At 34.8% G+C, this 21885-nt stretch overlaps 1 protein-coding gene across 3 annotated transcripts in view; it reads left to right on the top strand.

Moving 5' to 3' along the window:
• LOC110642081 (prolyl 4-hydroxylase 1) overlaps positions 1-21885 on the top strand; it is a 35333-nt gene that overhangs the window by 7834 nt on the left and 5614 nt on the right. For 2 of the 3 annotated variants that reach the window (XM_021794021.2, XM_021794020.2), the window contains 5 exons: positions 3009-3083; positions 7154-7228; positions 13564-13634; positions 13728-13779; positions 13899-13988. In XM_021794021.2, the coding sequence (XP_021649713.1) occupies positions 3009-3083; positions 7154-7228; positions 13564-13634; positions 13728-13779; positions 13899-13988 (363 nt within the window). The remainder of the gene's footprint in view (positions 1-3008; positions 3084-7153; positions 7229-13563; positions 13635-13727; positions 13780-13898; positions 13989-21885) is intronic. The other variant, XM_058144038.1, reaches the window with a different exon arrangement.

Here is a 21885-nt window from a genome sequence, read left to right as displayed (position 1 = left end):
ATCTTGACGCAGAGTAGCTTCTTAGAAACTGAAATAAAACATGCTCACCACAATACACAAGTATTGAGAGAAAAATAACTCTGAATAAAATTATATTGAACAAAAACTTAACTGAATTAGAGGAATTAAGGGGTATTTATAGAGATTTTGATCTCCTAATCCTAACAGCAAAACTAAAACAAATCCTAATTAGAACAGGAAAATACACACAAATCCTAAATAGAATAGGAAATTTAAAACTAAAGAAGAATAGGAAAATTAAAACTAATTCTACTGTTTTTCCTCATCCCAAAACAACATGCTTAGCATGAAGAATGTGTCATCATGAGATGTGTTGAAGTTATGATTCTCTTCTTGTGAAATCTAGAATTTTCAATTACTAAAAATATCTTGATTTATTATCAGAATAATTAGTATTCTAGAATAATCTATGTTGGCACTATAGTAATCTAGATTCTAGAATACTTAAATTTCTATAAACTTCTTAAATTACTTTAAATATTTATCAAAGCTTTACTTGTAAAGAAGAGGAAAAAATTACCAACATGCCTTATAGCCATACTTCTCTCTTCCTAAACCTCTTCATTTTTCTATCATCTGCATAATATTTACATTAAATCAACAACAATATGCCTATATATGTTAATGATACATGTATAGGATTATTGGGAAAGGAAGAAGAGGTCAAAAACTAAAAAAAGAAATGAACTGTAAATTTTCTGCGGATATACTGTGTGCATATATCGTTAGAAATTGGCATGCCTGGATATCTACGTTCCATAAACTATTTTCGATTTGATGATTATGGAAATCTTTTTCCCCCTAAGGTTCTATAATCATAATACCAATATGACAAAAGGATTATCATCAATTAACAATACATTTTTTCTATTCTTTATAATGCTTGATTATCATCAATTAACAATTCATTTTTCTCCTCTACTTCCCATGGCAAGTCAGAGTGGGTTTTATGCTTGGGGTTATTAAAATAAAAATGCTAAGAGGGTAATTTTGGGGGTTGGGAGGTAAGGGTGAGCATTTGGTCAGTTCAGTCTATTGATTTGAAATTTATCAAAACCAAATAAACCTGAAAGTTTCAGAGGGGAACCAAACTGGCTGAACTGAACCAGTCGTTGGACCAAAATGAACCAAAAACCAAAATATTTTGGTTTGGTTCATTGGTTTTTAATATATAAAAATATTCATAAAAATATATATAATTATATAAAAATTTTGGCCTTTTTTTTTCCTTTGAAAACTGACCCGAATTAACAAATTGTTTGAAAATCAAAAACCAAGCTGAATTATAAAAATTAAAAAACCAAAAAATCCAATTAGTTTCAGTTCATTTTATTGGTTTAAATGTTATAATGCTCACCCCCAGTTGGAGGAGAACATATGTGAAAGTTTCCTGCAAGCTGTCTCCTGTGCTATATGCCATTAGCCTTTAGAAGGAATACTGATATTGGCTTGGATGGCACAGGAAAGAATTCTGATGTGAGAAAGGAACAAGGCCATTTAGTTTGTGGTTTAGGATATAGAAGGGTTTATCTCTATACAGGTTAATTGGCTAAGTGATAATAAATGACTACTCATACTATTGCAGTTGCATTTTTTTATTAAGTCGAAAACATTTGTGTAGCTGCAAGACCAATATGTTAACAGGTGTATGAAAGAACTTTCTAAAGAATAAGAATGCCCTAAAAAGTAAATAGGTTTGAAGAAAATGCAGAAAGCTGTTGTGCAATATGAAAAATTCTATCTGGTAGTTTTTTACAACACATTTCTTCTATTTACTCGTTCATATAACATTTATTGAGAATTACCTCACAAGCCAGGTTGCATATGGATCTTTTTATCCATTTTTCCCCTAGAAATTTAAAATCATCATTTTCAAACTTGAATACTAAGGTTAACAAATGTTGTACTTTGAATGGATAATTTCCCTGATAAATGGTCGAGACAGTGAGTGCATCAGTAAACTTTGGTAGGAGATTGTTTGACTTGACTTTTGATGGAATGATGGAGGTTTTCATTCAGAGTTGTGGAAAATGCTATGCTGAAGATTTGGCAGGAAAGCACAGTTGTAATCATAGTTGCCAGATTCTCCTAACCCCTTGGGTTCCTCGACCCAAATCTTGCGTTCCAAAACGCGAGACTTTTGCATCCCAAATCTCTTGGGAATGCATTCTGGTTCTCTAAATCAAGTGATCTCATTTCACTATGCTCAACACAAAATCAAAGTGAAGAAGAAGATCCTATTCATTTTTTCTTATTTTTTCTTCTCTTTCTTTTTAATAAAATAAGAGTACCTGGGATGTTAGTATACAAAGAAGAAAAAAAGAGGAAGAGAAAAAATAAGAACAAAAAACAATAAGTAATAACAGCCACGAAGCCTTAAGAAAAGGAAGAAGGAGAAATTTTCTAGAAAAAACCTCATATCTCTCATTTTCTCTCTGCATTACTATTTTAATCTTTGTTGGCTTAGGTGATAGTAAATATGGGTTGCTGATTTCACATACTATTAAGTCTAATAAGGCCCATTAAGTAATTATAATGTGTTATACACACCATTGAGCCCTAAATTATAAAGCCCATTAAATGTCAATTAAAAGCTCATTCTATTTAAAATACTATTATTTTTCAAAATATAATTGATAAAAAAATTTAATAGTATATTATAAAAAAATTAGATTTTTGAAAATTTTTCTTACTAATATTAATATTGTAAAATATATACATCATAAAAAATTTAAAAATTATGAAAAAAAATTTATTGGTTGTTTTTGGTATAGAGATTATATAACTAATTGTAATTTATGTATCACGAATTGAATTGATATAATTCACGTATTGTGTACTGAATTAACGCACCGATTAAGTCTACTCCCCACGTACCTTATATTTAGCTAAGTAGCGAATCGCGTACCCGTAACTGTACCACGATCCAAGATGTTCCGCGTTCTAGGTAACTATGGTTGTAATTCATAATTTTATGGCCACTGCAGGAATGTGACTATCTTAGAGCCACTGCCCTCCCTCGCCTTCAAATTTCCACTGTGGTGGATACAAAAACTGGGAAGGTATGTCTTACAAACTTTTGGTTAATATGCCATTTGTTGGCTTATCATTTTATTGTTCGTTGCTCATGTTTCTATCAACTTGTGCATGTTAATTGCATTAACTTATGCCCACGGATTGTTTCATTTTTATTTATGATTTTTTAAGTTATGATTCTGTTATGAGAGGGGGTTATGGAGGGAAAAACTAGTATTGCAGTTACACATGTCTTAAAAGGGTAGTTATAACTGATAGAAGCAGTTACTAGCTAGAAGTAGTATAAAAATAAAAACAGTACCTGTAATCACTCATTCAAGAATCAAATACAAGAATTTTCTCTCTCCTTCTTCTTTATATTCTCTCTAAATCTTCTCCCCTTTCTGTTTCTTTTCTCAACCCAGTCTATTTGTATTTCTTCTCTCCCTATTCTCTGTTTCAAAGTGCATTACAGGTCTGCTACGTAACAGTTGGTATCAGAGCTTGAAGTGGCTGGCCAGATTTCTTCTGCTCGTCTTCCTATTCTTCTTCTTCTTACTTTCTTGAGTTTCTTTTTACTTTCTTGAATTTCTTCTTTCTTTCTTGAAAATCTTGAAATTCCAGAAAATATCTAAAATAGCAATCTTTTTACTCTCCCTTTCTCTCTTTCTCTGTAAAGGTCTCCTTTCTTTTCTCTCTAAGTTCTTTTAATATCTTTTTCCTTTCATTTCTGCTTTGTTAGGATTCCAAAACCCTAACATTCAAAATTCCAATAAATATCATGAATCAATACAACACATTTCTTTATGGTTCTTCTCTTTTCTCTGATTCTTCCTTCAATTCTGTTTCTCCTTTCAACTAATCTTTCTCTCAGATTTATCTTTAGGGTTTCCATTTCCATTTCTCTTTCAGACCTTGTGTGTGGGTGCGCTTGACCTGGAATTGGATTGTTGGGGGTCGCAAGGCATGACTAGGTCTGCTGTGGTGGGTTCGGAGGCTGTAAGGCTGGCGAATCTGGAGGAACAAGTTAAGGTTCTTCATGAGGATTCTCGAGATACTAGGAGGGATGTGGAGAAACTTAGAGTGGATATGAAACAGGTAAGGGAGGAAATTAAGAAGAATGCTGTGGAATCTAATAGAAATGCTGTGGAATGTAAACAAGAAATTGAGGGATTGGTGACCTCAGTGGGAGGATTGGCTACTGCTGTGGGAAAATTGGTGGAAAGTAAGGGTAAAGCAATGGATCCTGGGGAAAAAGATTCTGATTTGGGAAGTGGGAAAGGATTGTTACCTATTCCAAAAGTGTTGGTTAATGGGTAGAATGGGGGTTCAAGTAGTTCCAATTCTGTAGTTAATTCAAAAAAATTTCAGAAAATGCTTCCTAAAATTGAGTTGGTGGCCTTTGAAGAGGAGGGGGGGGGGGGGTGGTGTTGGGTAGGGAGGGGAGGAATGGATCCAAGAGCTTGGATTAGGAAATGTTGTGAATATTTTGAGGTTTATGAAGTTCCAAAGGAAAAGAGGATTGCAATAGCAAGTTTATATTTGATTAACAAGGCTGATGCTTGGTATCATAACTGGATTAGAGGAAGACTCAGTCAGTCTTGGGAAGAGTTTGAGGCAGATCTGTGCAAAAAGTTTGGGGAACAAGAATTTATGAAAATTAGACAATAAGGGTTTGTTGATGATTATCAAGACAAATTTGAAGATTGAAGGTTGAGAATGGAGAGGGTTTTTCCTGCATTGGATGAGAATTATTTTCAACAGGGTACTGATAGGGTTCCTATAGCTTCTATTTCCAGAGATACTCTTGCTCTTGGTATTCAACAACTCATTATTTGCACTATCAGGTGTTTAGGGAACAAAAATTTGAAGAGAAAATTTTAGGGAATCAAAAGGATATTTCTCTTCCTGAGAATGTTTTGATTAAAGGAGGAAACATGAAAATTTTTGAAGCAGAAAAGTATTGGGATCTTGTTGGTATTTTATTTGAGCTGAGACCATGCAATCATATGAAACTCAGAGAATGAATTTGAAATCAGGAAAAGACAGAGAGAAAATGTTTTCTTTGAGATACTGCACTCATTTACTGCTCAAAGAGAATGAGTTTGAAATAAGGAAAAAGGAGAGGAAGAAAATCAGGCCTTGCTGCAACTGTTTGTTACCACATGACTCTCCAATCTTAGTAGGCAGGATACTAGCTTTGAATATCTCAATTCATTACTAGTTCTAGTAGTAGCATGTGGTCTATAATTGCAATATGTTTTTGCTGATTTGGTTCCTTTCTTCATTCTTGAGGACAAGAATGATTTCAAGGAGTGGGAAACATTATGAGAGGGGGTTATGGGGGCCAAAACTAGTATTGCAGTTACATATGTTTTAAAAGGGTAGTTATAACTGATAGAAGCAGTTACTAGCTAGAAGTAGTATAAAAATAGAAACAGTACCTGTAATCACTCATTCAAGAATCAAATACAAGAATTATCTCTCTCCTTCTTTATATTCTCTCTAAATCTTCTCCCCTTTCTGTTTCTTTTCTCAACCCAGTCTATTTCTATTTCTTCTCTCCCTATTCTCTGTTTCAAAGTGCATTACAGGTCTGCTACATAACAGATTCATTTTAAAGGACCTGAGATTGTTCTTTTGGAGTTCCGAACTTCTGATATTCTTCTAACTTATTCTGTTTCCAGTGTCTTTTTCCCAATCGTACATAAAATATGTAGATTGTACTAGATGTTAAGAATATGGTATGGCAACATGTAGCTTCCAAATGTATGACAAGAAAAATAATTTTTTTTTTCCCTCAATTGATTGTCCAATTAGGCTCTGTGGTTTCACGGAAAATAGCTTATATATGAAAAATATTTTCTAAGGAAATTGTTTTCGAAAAAAATATTTTCTGTTGTTTGGTTGCAATGTAATTAATCGTATGTGTTTATATTATGTATGATAAGTGTTTTCACATTTTAATAGTATTATCAAAATCTAGAAAATGAAAAATGACTTCCTCTTTTAAATGACCTAGTTTTTCATTTGACCAGGAAAATATTTTCTGTTGAGCCATTTTCATAAGTGCCCCAAACGATAAAAAATGCGAAAAATAATTTCCAAAAAAATATATTCCGTAAAACAAATGAAGCCTAAATCTATTATTTTTGAAATTGGGATTGGTTATGCATGAAAAAGAGCATCCTCTGATGGAATTATTCAATGATGAGAAAATATCACTTAAAATTAGAGCATTTTATGCCTCATATGCTAGTTCTAAAGCCTGATGAACCTCGAAAGTCACCAACCAAATTGTTTCTTCTTGTTTCTATCCATGCTTATTGAATACTTGTGATATTTTAGTTTCTTTCAAATACTTTGTTAATCAATTGCTTCTAGCTTTCTATTTTTGTTTGCCACTTGGTTTTGCATGCCTTGAAATAGACGGAACAGTTTGCGGTTAACCAATTGAATAACCTATGCCATTATATTTGCTTGATATACAATAGCTTCCTACAATGATTGAATATAAAAGATCTGGATTCTGGATCGTAGATCTTCCCTCCTTTCACTTGTACTAAATGAACAATTTTCTTTTAGGATGTTTTGTAGTGTCATTAAATAAATTAAAATAAAAATTATCAAATATAGGGACTAAACTGAGCATATGGGAAATATGCAAAGTTGCCTGCCTCAGAGGAGAAAATAGAAGAGATGGAAGTAAAGAAAATATGACTTACTGATCATAGATTAGCTACTGATCCTAAGAAAAGTTAGACAATTTGGAAAAGACGATGGCTCATTCAGCCAAGAGTAAGTAATGCAAGATGTGGGACTTGAACCTAAGCTTTAATTCTGATAAATAAGGGAAATTCAATACTGAGACAGAGTGGATGATTTCTTTTTATTCTGGCAAACTGACAAGTTGTGCTATTGCCACACAAAAAATTTGCTTAACATGATGTATCTTCAAACTTTAATTATTTTTGAAACAAAAACACAGTTAAAAACAGGTTGTTAAATCCTTTTCTTTTTATTTTTTTATTGTGAACTAGTGTTTTCCTGGATTGTTTCTTGTGCTTTTTGCAATTCATCTTTAAATATAATAAATCTTCTGCATCTGTATTTTCAGGGAATCAAGAGTAGTGTAAGGACGAGCTCTGGCATGTTTCTGAGTTCTGAAGAAAAGAAGCGTCCAATGATACAGGTTAGTTTCTTCTTGTTTGTGCATTTCTTTTGTCTTCAATGACTAGATAATTGATTTCCATTCTCATTTGAGCCACTCATGAAGATTCAAAATGCTCTTAATTTTTTTAAGCTACATGACTGCTATACACATTATTGTTGCAGGGATGCTTATGCACAGCTTAAATGTCAGTGTATGAGAACAGTTGTCAACTGACATCTGATTTTAGAATGAAAAGTTCTATGTCTCTTGATTGATTAAGTTTAGTTTTTGCACACCTCTAACAAACTTGTTAGATGGTAAAAATTGGCATATTTGTCTTTCCTGTGGTGCTACCTCTGATTAAGAAAAACCAAAATATGAACCTTTGTGTGTGTGTGTGTGTGTGTATATATATATATATATATAGAGAGAGAGAGAGAGAGAGAGAGAGAGAGAGGAAGTATTTTTGCTTTTAGGTGGATATACTGCACTTTTGCTGTCTAAATAAAGTGAAATGAAAAAAGCTGCTACTTACTGCTGGTCCTTTAGCTTCTGGAAGAAATATGTGGGCTGCTGTCTTGACTCTTAATATCTTGGTGTTAAACTGAAAACTGACAATTTTATAACTTTTCTTTGAGTGGAAGGAAATTGCGCCTTAAATAAGTTTAATTTAATTAGTCTCAGGTCATGATGAAAAGCTTTAAGTTCTATATTCAAAGTGGGAAAGAATATATTTGCAAGTTTGGCCCACATTCAAATCTGTATTAGGAGGCATGGGATGATGACACCTACCTTGAAGTTTATTAGTGGCGCTAGCTAACTTGTTACGGTGTTTTCTATGGTTACTTAGTTTCATATAAAGTAAAATTACTTTGTTGCAAAAAATAAGATGATTTAGCATAAATTTACAACTCATATCATGTGGTTTTTGTAAGATGATTCTTTTTTCCTCAAAGTAGCTAATAACGAAAAATTTATTAATTTAATGAAAAAAAATTATTTTTATGAATACCGTATGTGACATAATTAATTATTTTAATTTAATGAAATTTCATACAATGAATTGGATTACACTGAGATTCAGCTGTAAGCCCTTACTTTTTTACATTAGTTTTAGATGAATTGACGAAATATATACTGGAGAGTATCCCTTGGTGCATGATATTTGCAGATGATATAGTTCTGATAGATGAGACGCGAGAAGGAGTCAATAGAAAGCTACAGCTTTGGAGAAGTACTCTAGAGTCAAAGGGTTTTAAGTTAAGTAGAACGAAGACAGAATACATGCATTGCAAGTTCAATGAAGGCCAAACTGGTGATAGGGAAGGAGTTAGTTTGGATGGAGTGGTACTGCCCCAAAGTAATCACTTTCAATATCTCGGCTCAATCCTTCAAGTAGATGGGGGATGTGAGGAGGATGTTAATAGTAGGATTAAAGCCGGATGGTTAAAGTGGAGAAGTGCCACGAGAGTTTTATGTGATCGCAAAATTCCCAATAAGTTGAAAGAAAAATTTTACCGTAAGCCATACGACCGGCCATGTTATATGGCAGTGAGTGTTGGCCACTGAAGGAGTCGTATATGTCTAAGATAAGAGTTGCGGAGATGAGAATGTTAAGGTGGATGAGTGGTCATACTAGACTAGATAAAGTCTGTAATGAGAGTATTAGAGAAAAGGTAGGAATGGTGCCAATTGAGGATAAGTTGAGAGAAGGGAGATTGAAGTGGTTTGGTCATGTGAAGCGTAGACATACAGAGGCTCCAGTTAGACAAGTAGAGCACATTAGGTTAGGGGATAGAAAGAAAAGAAGGGGTAAACTTAAACTGACTTGGAGGAGAGTAGTACAACATGATCTAAAAGCATTTCACATTTTCGAGGATTTAACCCAAAATCGTTTAGAATGGAGAAAGAGAATCCATATAGCTGACCCTAAATTCTTGGGATAAAGGCTTAGTTGAGTCGAGTTGAGTTGAGTTGAATGGACAACCTATTCCTATAATTTTTTAATAAAATTTGCCATATATAATTTATCTATTGAATTTTTCAAAAAAATATTATGTGTTTGCTTTTTTATTTTTAATTTATTTTTTTGTGTGTGAAGGAACTTCACTTTTTCCATTAAGTTAATAATTTTTTCCATAATTAACAATTTTGTGGAAAAATATGCCAGTTAACAAAAATCACATGAGTTGAATTGTAAAATTTTGTTAAAATATTTTATTTTCTATAACAAAGTAATTTTATTATGTAGTAAAACCAAGTAACCATAGAATACACATACTTTTAAGGTTTCAATGGTAGCATTCAATATAATGCTTTGCCAATGAATAAATGCAGTATTTTGATAGAAAATGCAGTGTTATCCAACACGAAGTGCTATTAGTATTGGAACAAAGTTCTCTTATGGAGTGAAACTGGCAAATAGCTTTCTAATTGGGTGATTGATTAGTTTAGGTCACAATACCATAAGAGGAGGTTTTATTTTGTATTGGTTTTGGAGATTGGGATTGGGTTTGCATGTAAGCAAGGTTCTTACTCAGTAACTTCCTACGAAGTTAAATCAGCAGTCTCTTGAATTGTCTAGGACTTTTGTGATGGATGATACGGATGTCCTGCATGATTTTGTCACCAATCCACTGAAGTTATTGCACTTTTAACTTCATATATATGCTCAGTCTGCAACTTGGAGGTACCTCGTTAATCTTGTTTGGCCTTCAAGTAGATACAATTATGTAATCTTCGCACGCCCATTTGATATATACCAGTGGAAACTCTTTTTGGAGTTTTGGAGTAGTGAAGTTTAAGAAATTTTCAGCATTGTCATCTCTTTTCCTTTTTTTTTTTTTTTTGGGAGATGCCATAGTCCTATGATTCTGATGCATCTTTTGAGTGTGATGTCCAAGTGATGCTAGGTTATCTACTTGTTTGCTTGTTTTTGATTTTGTGCTTGTATCACAGCTTTCAAGGCAAGAGGAAGCCTTGGTTTCCCTTGCAATGCAGGGGAAGGCTGCATCTATATCAGTCGCTTGATGCCTGCAATTTGGGAGGCATTTCATCCTACTGTTTTTCAACATTGACCTGTTTTCTTATGGCCTGGGGTTGATACTAGATTTTTCTATCTTGTTTCTATTTGCTTGCTTTCTTTGCAAGTGATTATCAGGAGCTTTCAACTAGTTTTCTCACGGCAACCTCCTCATTCCCTTTAATTTCTAATTGTCAGGTGCCTAAATTTACTTATTTAAGGCAACCTGACATCCTTTAAATTCATAGTTTTTGTTACAGAAAGATACAATATTGTTGCCTTGATGATATGCATTTTTTTTCCTAACATGGTTACCTTGTGGAAATATAACTAATGAAGTTGAGGACTGATGCACGGCTTGGACAACAAGACAAAGCGTTTTTTTTAACTAATTTTAATTTCCAACAATCCTAATTTATCTAAGACATCTTGGGAAGACTTCCAGCAACTATAGAGATTATATTAGAATTAATTACGAAGTCTTCTACTCTATTTAGGACTTCTTAATGTTTTCTTACTTTATATAGGATTTAGTTTTTCTATTTAATTTATATCTTTTTATTGTGTTTTAGTTTATCTAAATTTCCTAGATTTATATTCCTATTAGGTTTAGGAGTCTTAAAACACTATAAATACCCTTATTTACATGTAATTTGAAGACAGATTATTATTAATAAAAATTCAGCAGAATTTTCTTTTCTTATTTTCACTCTTGTGTATGGAGTGTGTTTCTATTTGAGCTTCGCTGTGTCAGGTGGTATCAGAGTGAGAAAATCACCCCAATCGAGATGGCTTACCTTGATAGAGGTGGCGATTACAGTGGTTCTTACGATGGTGATCAAGGAACTAGAGCCCTTTACCATAGGGACAAAACGTTGCAACGATAGGAGAGACGGATGGATCTCAGATTCAAGCATATCAAGAGACACCTCGAAGAAATTGTAGATTGTCTTGGTGCTTTGGGAACTAAAACAATTAGGAATTGGATTGACAAAAGAAGGCCAGGAGATGGTATAGCTCATGGTGACCCTATTTATCGATCAATTTCTGCATGTAGGCAATTGTCTACTATGATGATTCAGAGGAGGAAGATGACTATGAAACAATCAAGTTCAATAGGCATCAATGGTATGGTGGTGATAGGAGAAGAAGCGTGAGTTATTTTGATATTCTTAATTTTTATGGGTATCTCAACATAGAGGAATTTTTAAGTTGGATTGCATATGTGGATAGGTTTTTTGACCATGTGGATATAGCACCTGAAAAACAAGTTCAATTGGTGGCTTGTCGGTTGAAAGGTGGTGCTTCTTCTTGGTAGGAATGGCTACAATCTAAAAGGAAGCAAGAAGGGAAAGGTCCAATTCGTACATGGTTTATAATGAAGTATTTGTTGGAATAAGAATTTTTGCCTTAAGATTATGAGCAAATTTTATTCCAAAAAAAACTTTGCCAAGAGGAGGTCTAGCTGAATCCTTTCTTGGTTGTTAAACAAGAAAGTGAAGAACAAAAGAAGCTTCAAGATTCAATAATGCAACTTGAAGTGGATGAGCCTAAATTTGAAGAATTGGAACCTGAAACTTTAATTGAATTTCCTTTTGGTATGGTTGAAAATGACGAACTTCAATTGGAAATTATTGGACCAACTGTTCTTGAAGCTAAGACTGATGAAGATAAGCAAGAAAAGCTTCAAGAATTTGTTTTTGAAAATGTGAGATATCAAGCCTTGGAAACGTCAATGGAAGTTAAGGAAAAGCAACACATGGAGCCAATATTGGAGATTGAAGGAAATCAGGCACTAGATATCGAAGACTTTTCTAACTCCTTAATTTCTATTGTTTCCTTTGATTTTATTTGTCTAGGTATTCTTATAGATATGAAGGAAAACATGAAGATCCTCAATTCCACTTTGTTCATGTCAATCTTATTGATTCCATCCAAGAAAGTTATATGGTGCATATTTCCAAAGAAGATTCTCATTCTCTTCCATTTCAAAATTCGAAGAAAGATTTATTCCTAGTGGGGGAGAATGGTGCTAGAGTTGTTATGGCTATGTTTTGGATCGTTGCAAATTATTTCAACTCGAGGACGAGTTTTTCTCAAGTAAGGGAGTATGATGCAGGGCTTGGACAACAAGACAAGGCATTTTTTTTTAACTAATTTTAATTTCCAACAATCCTAATTTATCTAAGACATCTTGGGAAGACTTCGAGCAGCTATAGAGATTATATTAGAATTAATTACGAAGTCTTCTACTCTATTTAGGGCTTATTAATGTTTTTCTACTTTATCTAGGATTTAGTTTTCCTATTTAATTTATATCTTCTTATTGTGTTTTAGTTTATCTAAATTCCTATATTTATATTCTTATTAGGTTTAGAAGTCTTAAAACACTATAAATATCCTTATTTACATGTAATTTGAAGACAAATTATTATTAATAAAAATTCAACAGAGTTTTCTCTCCTTATTTTCACTCTTGCGTGTGGAGTGTATTTCTATTTGAGCTTCACGCTGCATCAAGGACACCTGGTTCTTTCCTCTTAAGTGCATTAATTTTGGAGTTGACATTCTTGGAGTGAGGGTGTTGATGATATGATTATAGCTTGATCAATGGCTGCACAAACATTATCCCTTTGGAAAGCCTAGGGTTAGAGTTATGGTTGAAAATATGTCTATGATTGCTTGGAATTCTAGTGGCTACCAGTTTATGCAATTGCCACTTGCTAAAGGAATGTCAGTCACATTCTTTCCTCTTGCTAGGCAAAAGTCTTTTAGAAGCGAGTTCCTGAAGGTTGTCCTCTCTGCTGACTAGGTAAAGTGGGCCGAGTAGAATTCACATCTGTGGATATCTGTATTTATGCATGATCATCAATTGTCTGGCTATGAAATTTAATAAATTTTCTTTGGCTTTAGTTTTCTCATTATTATTATTTTTTTTGGCTCTGCCTTTTGCCTTAACTGTCTCACTTGAAGATTAAAGCAGTAGCATTTCATATGATGGCCCCTACTATTAAAGAGGGAGAAAGCATTCTATGCAGTTGATGCCCACTAAAATCAAGCGTCTATTTATAGAATATTGGTACTAGTACAAATTAGTTTACTTGTATCTATTTACATCTAATATTCTGCAAAATGAATAAGCTTTGGTGAGCTTGCATCTGCATAAGCCTCTGTATGTGCGTGTACCTGTGAAACAGTTCCTCCTTATTTCTTATCATTGATTCTAAGTTCTAACATTTCAAATATATATTTCTCATTTCATCTTAACCGAGAGAAATAGTGAAAACTGACAAGATATTGCACTAACTTACTTTGCTATTGTTTCAAAAAATTTTCTTCCTTGCACAACCAGGCAATTGAAAAAAGGATATCAGTCTATTCTCAAGTGCCAATAGAAAATGGGGAGCTTATCCAAGTTTTAAGGTGGGGATCTAACTTATTTTACCAGTAAAGCATTGGTCACAAAAGGGGCTGATTAATATATTTCAGTAATGGCTAACATCTGCTGCAGTGCAGGTATGAAAAGAGTCAGTTTTACAAGCCCCATCATGACTACTTTTCCGACACTGTGAGTCGTTTAACCTTCCCCTACTGTTCTATCATTTCTTAAATTTGAACAATCTCCTGATATGAAATTGTCCTATCTCCTTTCTTTTTCTCCCTCATTTCCCCCCATTTTTTTTTAAGTTCAACTTGAAGCGTGGTGGGCAGCGTGTAGCAACAATGCTGATGTACTTAAGTGACAATGTTGAGGGTGGAGAAACATATTTTCCTATGGTAATTACTGTCAAGATTTGATGCTTTATTATCATTTTATCTCAGTCCATTTAACTACAGATTGGCAGATGAAAACTAAGCTTCAGTTATTACATATTTATATACACTGAACTTGTTCGTTAAATGATGTTAACCATGGTTTGCTACTTTTAATGACCCACAATCCCAAGCAACCTGGTGTATGTGTTTGGTTGGGTGGGGAATGGAGGTATGGCTATCATGGCATTCTCCACCTTTTCATCTGAAATCTCTCAACCTTTGTCATGATCATGAAAACTCTCTTCCCATTTCCAAATGATCAAGAGATTTATTGTTATCTTAAGATAGTATTTGGAATATGATTGAGGCGCTATTTATGATTAAGCATTACAAATCATGCTTGGATTTGGGAAGTTTGGTTTGATTTGAGTAGTGGATAGTGTTACAGTCACATGCATGAATAGAAAAGCACTGAAGTGATATATTGGACCTCACTGAACTCTAAAATTTTGTTTGGAAGGAAGGATTTCAAATGGATGGATTTGGATGTGATCTTTTACTTAAGGATGCATTTGGAAGAAAGAATTTGAAATCCATTAATTTATTTATTTTTATTTCAAATTATATAATTTAAAATTTGGACCAAGAAGAAATAACATGCTCAAAACAAACACTGGAGTGTGCATTTGACGTTACACTTTTCCAGTAGGTGTTTCAAATTTATAGTTAATTTAAAATAATTTGTAATCGACATAAATGGATTCATGTCAGGTTTAAAAATGTTCATTTCAAATGCCTACCTATCCAAACTCAACTCAACTCAACTAAGCCTTTATCCCAAAAATTTGGGGTCGGCTATATGGATTCGCTTTCTCTACTCTAAACGATTTTGGGTTAAATCCTCAGAAATGTGTAATGCTTCTAGGTCATGTTGTACTACTCTCCTCCAAGTCAATTTAGGTCTACCCCTTTTTTTCTTTCTATCCTCTAACCTAATGTGCTCTACTCATCTAACTGGAGCCTCCGTATGTCTACGCTTCACATGATCAAACCACCTCAATCTTCCTTTTCTCAACTTATTCTCAATTGGCACCATTCCTACCTTTTCTTTAATACTCTCATTACGAACTTTATCTAGTTTAGTATGGCCACTCATTCACCTTAACATTCTCATCTCCGCAACTCTTATCTTAGACACATATGACTCCTTCAGTGCCCAACACTCACTATCATATAACATAGCCGGTTGTATGGCTGTACGGTAAAATTTTCCTTTTAACTTATTGAGAATCTTGCGATCACATAAAACTCCCGTGGCGCGTCTCTACTTCAGCCATCCGGCTTTAATCCTATGACTAACATTCTCCTCACATCCCCCATCTACTTGAAGGACTGAGCCGAGATATTTAAAGTGATTACTTTGGGACAGTACCACTCCATCCAAACTAACTCCTTCCCTATAACCAGTTTGGCCTTCACTGAACTTGCAATGCATGTATTCTGTCTTCGTTCTACTTAATTTAAAGCCCTTTGACTCTAGAGTACTTCTCCAAAGCTCTAGCTTTTTATTGACTCCTTCTCGCGTCTCATCTATCAGAACAATATCATCCGCAAACATTATGCACTAAGGAATACTCTCTTGTATATGTTTCGTCAATTCATCTAAAACTAATGTAAAAAGGTTAGGGCTTATAGCTGATCCTTGGTATAATCCAATTGACATAGGAAAATCTCTTGTGGCCCCTCCTACTGTGCGCACAATAGTAGTTGCTCCTTCATACATATCTTTCAACACTTGTATGTACTTAATAGATACCCTTTTTTGTTCTAACACGTTCCATAAGACATCTCTTGGAACACTATCATAAGCCTTCTCCAAATCAATAAAAACCATGTGTAGATAATGCCACCTAAATTATTGGAATGAAATTTTACTTTCTTTAGTTGATTAGATTCATTACTGGTTTATATTTATGAATGTGGTTGAGAATTTATTTGAGATGGATTTGAAATTATTCCTTTTATTTTATTCAATTTTTCAAATTTACTGTCAAATAAGACTTTTTATTTACATTCACAAATCTAATCTTTATTCATTAAATCTAATCAATCAAAGGAAACCTAGGTATATTCAGTAACAAATCTCTCTATCCAAAGACAATAAATAATTAGTTGAGAAAGCTGCCATAACTAATCCTACTGCTACTAGTATTAGGAATCCCAAGATAAGAAAATACTAAATCAATTCTAACTGGAAATACGAAATCAACACAAAATAGGAAATTCTAACAATAGAATTCCAAAATAATTAAAATATTATTTCCTAAATAATAGAATCTTAACTTTTTAATGGAAATTGTGCTGGAAAATCTGAATTAAAAATCTTAATTTTACAATTAAAACTTAAATCAAACAATTTAGTTTTTCTTGATTGCATCACTTGGATGCTGGAAAATGAACCTAGGATCATTAGGGTCCTTAATATATCCTTATTGAATAAACTTCGGATCTAAATTGAGACAATTATCTTCTTGGGTTCTTTTTGGACCATTTCATGTGCATTTATTGTTTGAAGGTAAGGTTTGGCACAGCTTTATGTTTGCTCCTTTGTGACCAGAAGGTCAGAAAAAAAAAAAATCATTATTGCAAGAGAAGCAAGGAGGGTAAAGTTAAGGGTGGTAACAGTTACAAGGGAGTTTCAGATTCTATAGGAGATAAATTATTGCATGAGCTTTTGCATCCACATATGAGAAATCGTAGCCTTGTCTGCTTGAGTCTATGCCTGCATTATCTTTAACCTTTGTGAAGAAAATAGGTGTGGAAAGAAAATGGAGGAAGAGAATGAAGAGAAAGAAATGATAGAGGGAGAGAATAACTTTCTCTTCTCTTTTCTGGATAGATGAGAGAAATTGAGAAAGGAGAAAATACAAGTTTTTATTTTTTTTTATTAGTTTCAAATCACAATAATATCCCTCACTTTTTAAAAAATAATATTGAATGGACATTTTAGTAATTTTGGTTACTTTCTCCCAATTTTCATGTCAACTTGGGGTGAAAATTGGGAGAAAGAAAGTGGGGTCCATAGGGAGTATTTTTTCTACTACAATTCTCTTCCTTCCATTTTCTCTTCTCTTCCAACCAAGAGAAAATGGGAATATGCTCCCATTTTTTCCTCCTCTTCCTCCCCTTCCATTTTCATCTACTCCCAAACACAGCATTAGTCCTAGTTTTGTCCTGTGACAGCATTAAGTGGCCTGCAAATTGGTGTAACTAGTAAGCATGCACAGTTGAACAATTCACTTTCTTGTGTTTTTCATTTAAAGTGGCATTGTGTTAGGATTATTGAATCCTAACAAATATTCCTTTCTAAAATAGAATAGAACAGAAGAAGAAAGGGAAGAAATTATAGAAGAAAGAGGGTTGGAAACACAGAAAAAGATAGCAAGAATGGAAGGAGTTTATTATGCTGTAATGATTCTTCTCTAATTACACTAGGCTGTTATGACTGTTTTTATACAGCAATAATTGCTACAAGTAACTGTTCCCGCCAAAACTCATCCCTAACAACTCATGCCAGCTGCATCCCTAACAACTCATGCCAGCTTACTTAATTACACTAGGCTTATTCTTTCTAAACCTAGTTCTCTTGTGTGTAACAATATCCCCTTCTTTAGCACATTCTTGTCCCAAGGAATGTGCAAAATCAGGAAATTGGTTGAGGATGAAAGCTTTTGTCCTCTCAAGTGGCATCTTCAACAGCCAAGTGCTTCCATTTAATAAGAACTTGATCCACTTACTGACCATTGCTGGAAATTAGTGTAGATTTCAACACCTGTTCTGGAACAACTTCCATCACATCTTCTTTAAAGACTGGAAGCTCTATCGTAGGCACTACATTTTCCCCTACCTTCTTTTTAAGTAAGGACACATGAAACACAAGATGCACAGTTGATAAGGGTGGCAAATCTAGCTTATAAGCAATAGCTCCAACCCTTGCAAGCACTTTATAAGGCCCATAAAACCTTGCTGACAGTTTCAGTGATTTTCGAATAGCCACTGATGATTGCATATATGGTTGCAACTTCAAGTAAATCATATCTCCAACCTGGAATTCTCTTTCAGTCCTCTTTTTATCCACCTATTGCTTTATTCTATTCCTTGCAATTTCCAAATTAGCCTTCAACAAAGCTGTCATCTGCTGCCGTTCCTGGAAAAATTCTAGCAACTGTCCAACTGAAACTTGCTCAAGCGGCATAGCAGGTAGAATAGGTGGATCATGCCCATAGAGAGCCTCAAATGGAGTTTTTTTTATGGCTGAATGATAGCTGATATTGTACCACCACTCAGCAAGGGAGAGCCACTGACTCCAAGAAGTGGGCTTGAGATGTGTCATGCACCTCAAATAAGCTTCCAAACACTGATTTAACCTCTCTACCTGCCTATCAGTGTGGGGGTGGTATGCTGTACTAAAGGAGAGGTTGGATCCCAGGCATTTGAAGAATTCTTTTCTGTCAGACACAATAGAAACAGGTGCCCCATGGAGCTTATAAATATTGTCCAAAAAGAGTTTGGCAATTGAGGAAACTGAAAATGGATGTGCACGAGGAAAGAAATGGCCATACTTGGTAAATCTACAAACCACTACCAAGATGGTGTCTTTACCATTTGACTTAGGCAATTGCTCGATAAAATCCATGGAGAGATATTGCCAAGCTTGGGATGGCAATGGTAAAGATTGGAGCAACCCTGGCATGGAACAAGTTTCTGTTTTACATCTAGCACACTGATCACATTGTCTCACCCATTGTAGAACATCAAATTGCATGCTAAGCCAATAAAAATGTTTCTTCAACTTCTGGCAAGTGTTATTAATTCCTGAATGACCTCCTAAAGGAGAGTCATGATCAATAGAGATCAATTTCTGCCTTAGTGCTGTAGAATTCCCAACATAGACCCTGTTCTTGTAATATAAAAGACCCTGCTTGTAGGGAAAAGAGGGTACTATTGTCCCATCTATTGCTAATTGAGTAATTAACTCTTGAGCTCTATCATCTAACTCATGACTAGCCACTATAGAAGTGATCCAAATAGGAAATGGACTAGAAGTCACAGCATATAATTGCTCATCTTGTGAAAAAGATCTTCTAGACAATGCATCTGCAACGTTATTCTCAACTCCCTTTTTATCCAAAATTTTATAGTCAAGGCCAAGTAACTTCGAAATCCCTCTTTGCTGAAGGTTAGTGTGCAACCTTTGCTCCAATAAAAATTTGATGCTCTCATGATCAATTTTGATGAAAAAGGTACCTTGCTCTAGATAATGTCTCCATTTAGAGACAACAAAGGTAATAGCCAGTAATTCTTTCTCATAAATTGAAAGTGCTTGTGTTCTTGGCCTAAAAGGTTTGGAAATATAAGCTATAGGCTGATCCTCTTGCTGTAATACAGCTCCCATGCCCTTGTCACTTGCATCTGTTTCAACCACAAAGGGTTGGGAGAAATCTGGCAAACCCAAAACAGGGGCAGAAGCCATAGCTTCCTTAAGTTGCTCAAACCCATCCTTCTTTAGCAAATCAGTAAGAGGTTAGCTAATTAGCCCATAATGCCTTGCAAATTTCTTGTGATACCCTGGAAGACCAAGAAAGCTCCTTAATTCCTTCACATTTTTAGGAGTAGGCCATGAAACCATGGACTGAATTTTTGCTAGATCAGTGAAAACTCCCTCAGTAGAAATTATGTGGCCCAAATAATCAATAGAAGTCTGCCCAAAAGAGCATTTAGAGAGCTTAGCATACAGCTATTGCTCTTGAAGCACTTTAAAAACTTCTTCCAAATGAGCAAGATGTTCCTCCATGGTGCTGCTGTAGATCAAAATGTCATCAAAAAGTACAAACACAAATCTTCTTAAATAAGCTGGAAGATATGATTCATTAGTACTTGGAAAGTGGTTGGGGCTTTGGTTAAGCCAAAGGGCATGACCTTAAACTCAAAATGGCCATGGTGAGTTCTCAAATGCTGTCTTAAGAATGTCAACAAGTTCCATTCTTATTTGATGGTACCCTGCTCTCAGGTCAATCTTCGAAAAATACTTCGCACAATGCAACTCATCCAATATATTATCAATGATGAGAATAGGAAACTTGTCCTTGACAATCAGGTTATTGAGCTTCCTATAATCTGTACAAAATCTCCATGAGTCGTTCTTTTTCACTGTAGAAAGAGATGATTCTCCTTAATTTCAATTAATCTGTACATGGGTATATATATACAATTGATTCCTATAATTGTGTTCTACTAATTAGGAAGAAATCCTAAATAGGAATATAGAATACAGAATATACAGAGAAATAATATAGTGATTGACTTTCCATAACACTCCCCCTCAAGTTGGAGCATAGATGTTAATCATGCTCAACTTGTTACAAATGTAGTCAATCCTAGCTCCATTCAGAGCTTTTGTGAAAATATCTCCTAATTGCTCTCCAGTTTTGATGTGTCCTGTTAAGATGATCTATTGTTAAATCTTTTCACGAACAAAGTGACAATCAATCTCAGTATGTTTGGTCCGCTCATTAAACACTGGATTAGAAGTAATATGGAGAGCAGCTTGATTATCACACCACAATTTCGCAGGCAGGGAGGTCTTAAAACCTGTCTCATCTAGTAATTGAAGTATCCACATTACCTCACATACTGATTGTGCCATGGCTCTGTATTCGGATTCAGCACTAGATCGAAAAACTACACTCTGCTTCTTGCTTCTCCAAGACACCAAATTTTCTCCAACAAAAACGCAATATCCAGTAGTTGACCTCCTGTTAACCTTAGATCCAGCCTAGTCGGCATCTGAAAAACATTCAACATTCAAATGCCCATGATTATCATATAACAAACCTCTTCCTGGAGCGCCCTTCAGATAACACAAGATTTGTCCCAAGGCTTCCCAATGAGCAACAGTTGGGGAAGACATAAACTGACTTGCCACACTAACGGCATAAGCAATGTCAGGACGAGTGACTGTAAGGTAGTTCAATTTTCCTATCAATCTCCTGTATCTCTCTGGATCTTCAAACAACTCACTATCCCCTGCTAACAGTTGTAAATTTGGAGTCATTGGTGCACTACAAGGCTTAGCACCTAATTTTCCTGTCTCTGTCAATAGATTGAGGACATATTTTCTATGAGACAAGAAAATACCCTTCTTACTTCTCATAACTTCAATACCCAAGAAATACTTTAACAATCTCAAGTCTTTGGTCTGAAACTGGGTTTGGAGGAAGGTTTTAAGAGATGAAATACCTTCAGAGTCACTCCCAGTGATGACAATGTCATCCACATAGACTACTAGGAGAATTAGACCAGTCTCAGATTGCCTATAAAATACTGAGTGATCACACTTACTCTTTTGCATATCAAATTCCTGTACTGTTTCACTGAATCTCCCAAATCAGGCCCTAGGACTTTGTTTCAAGCCATAAAGAGACTTCCGAAGCCTACAAACTTTACTCAACTCCCCCTGAGCAACAAACCCAGGTGGTTGCTCCATATACACCTCCTCCTGAAGATCACCATGAAGGAAAGCATTCTTGATATCCAATTGGTGCAGGGGCCAATCATATGTAGCTGCTAAAGAGATAAACAAGCGAACAGAAGTAAGTTTAGCTACAGGAGAAAAAGTGTCAGAGTAATCAACCCCATATGTCTGAGCATATCCTTTTGCTACAACGCATGCTTTTAACCTAGCCGCAGAACCATCAGGATTTACCTTTACTGTAAATACCCATTTGCAACCAATAGCTTTCTTACCAGTGGGCAAAGGCAACAGTTCCCATGTACCATTAGCATCTAAAGCCTCCATTTCCTCTTTCATAGTAGCACACCAGCCAGGATGAGACAGTGCCTCACCAACAGTATTAGG

Source organism: Hevea brasiliensis, chromosome 1 (genome assembly GCF_030052815.1).
Source record: "Hevea brasiliensis isolate MT/VB/25A 57/8 chromosome 1, ASM3005281v1, whole genome shotgun sequence".
In the NCBI taxonomy this organism is placed as follows: Eukaryota; Viridiplantae; Streptophyta; class Magnoliopsida; order Malpighiales; family Euphorbiaceae; genus Hevea; species Hevea brasiliensis.
Note: the sequence above shows the minus strand (reverse complement) of the source record. Positions and strands in the feature narration are given on the sequence as shown.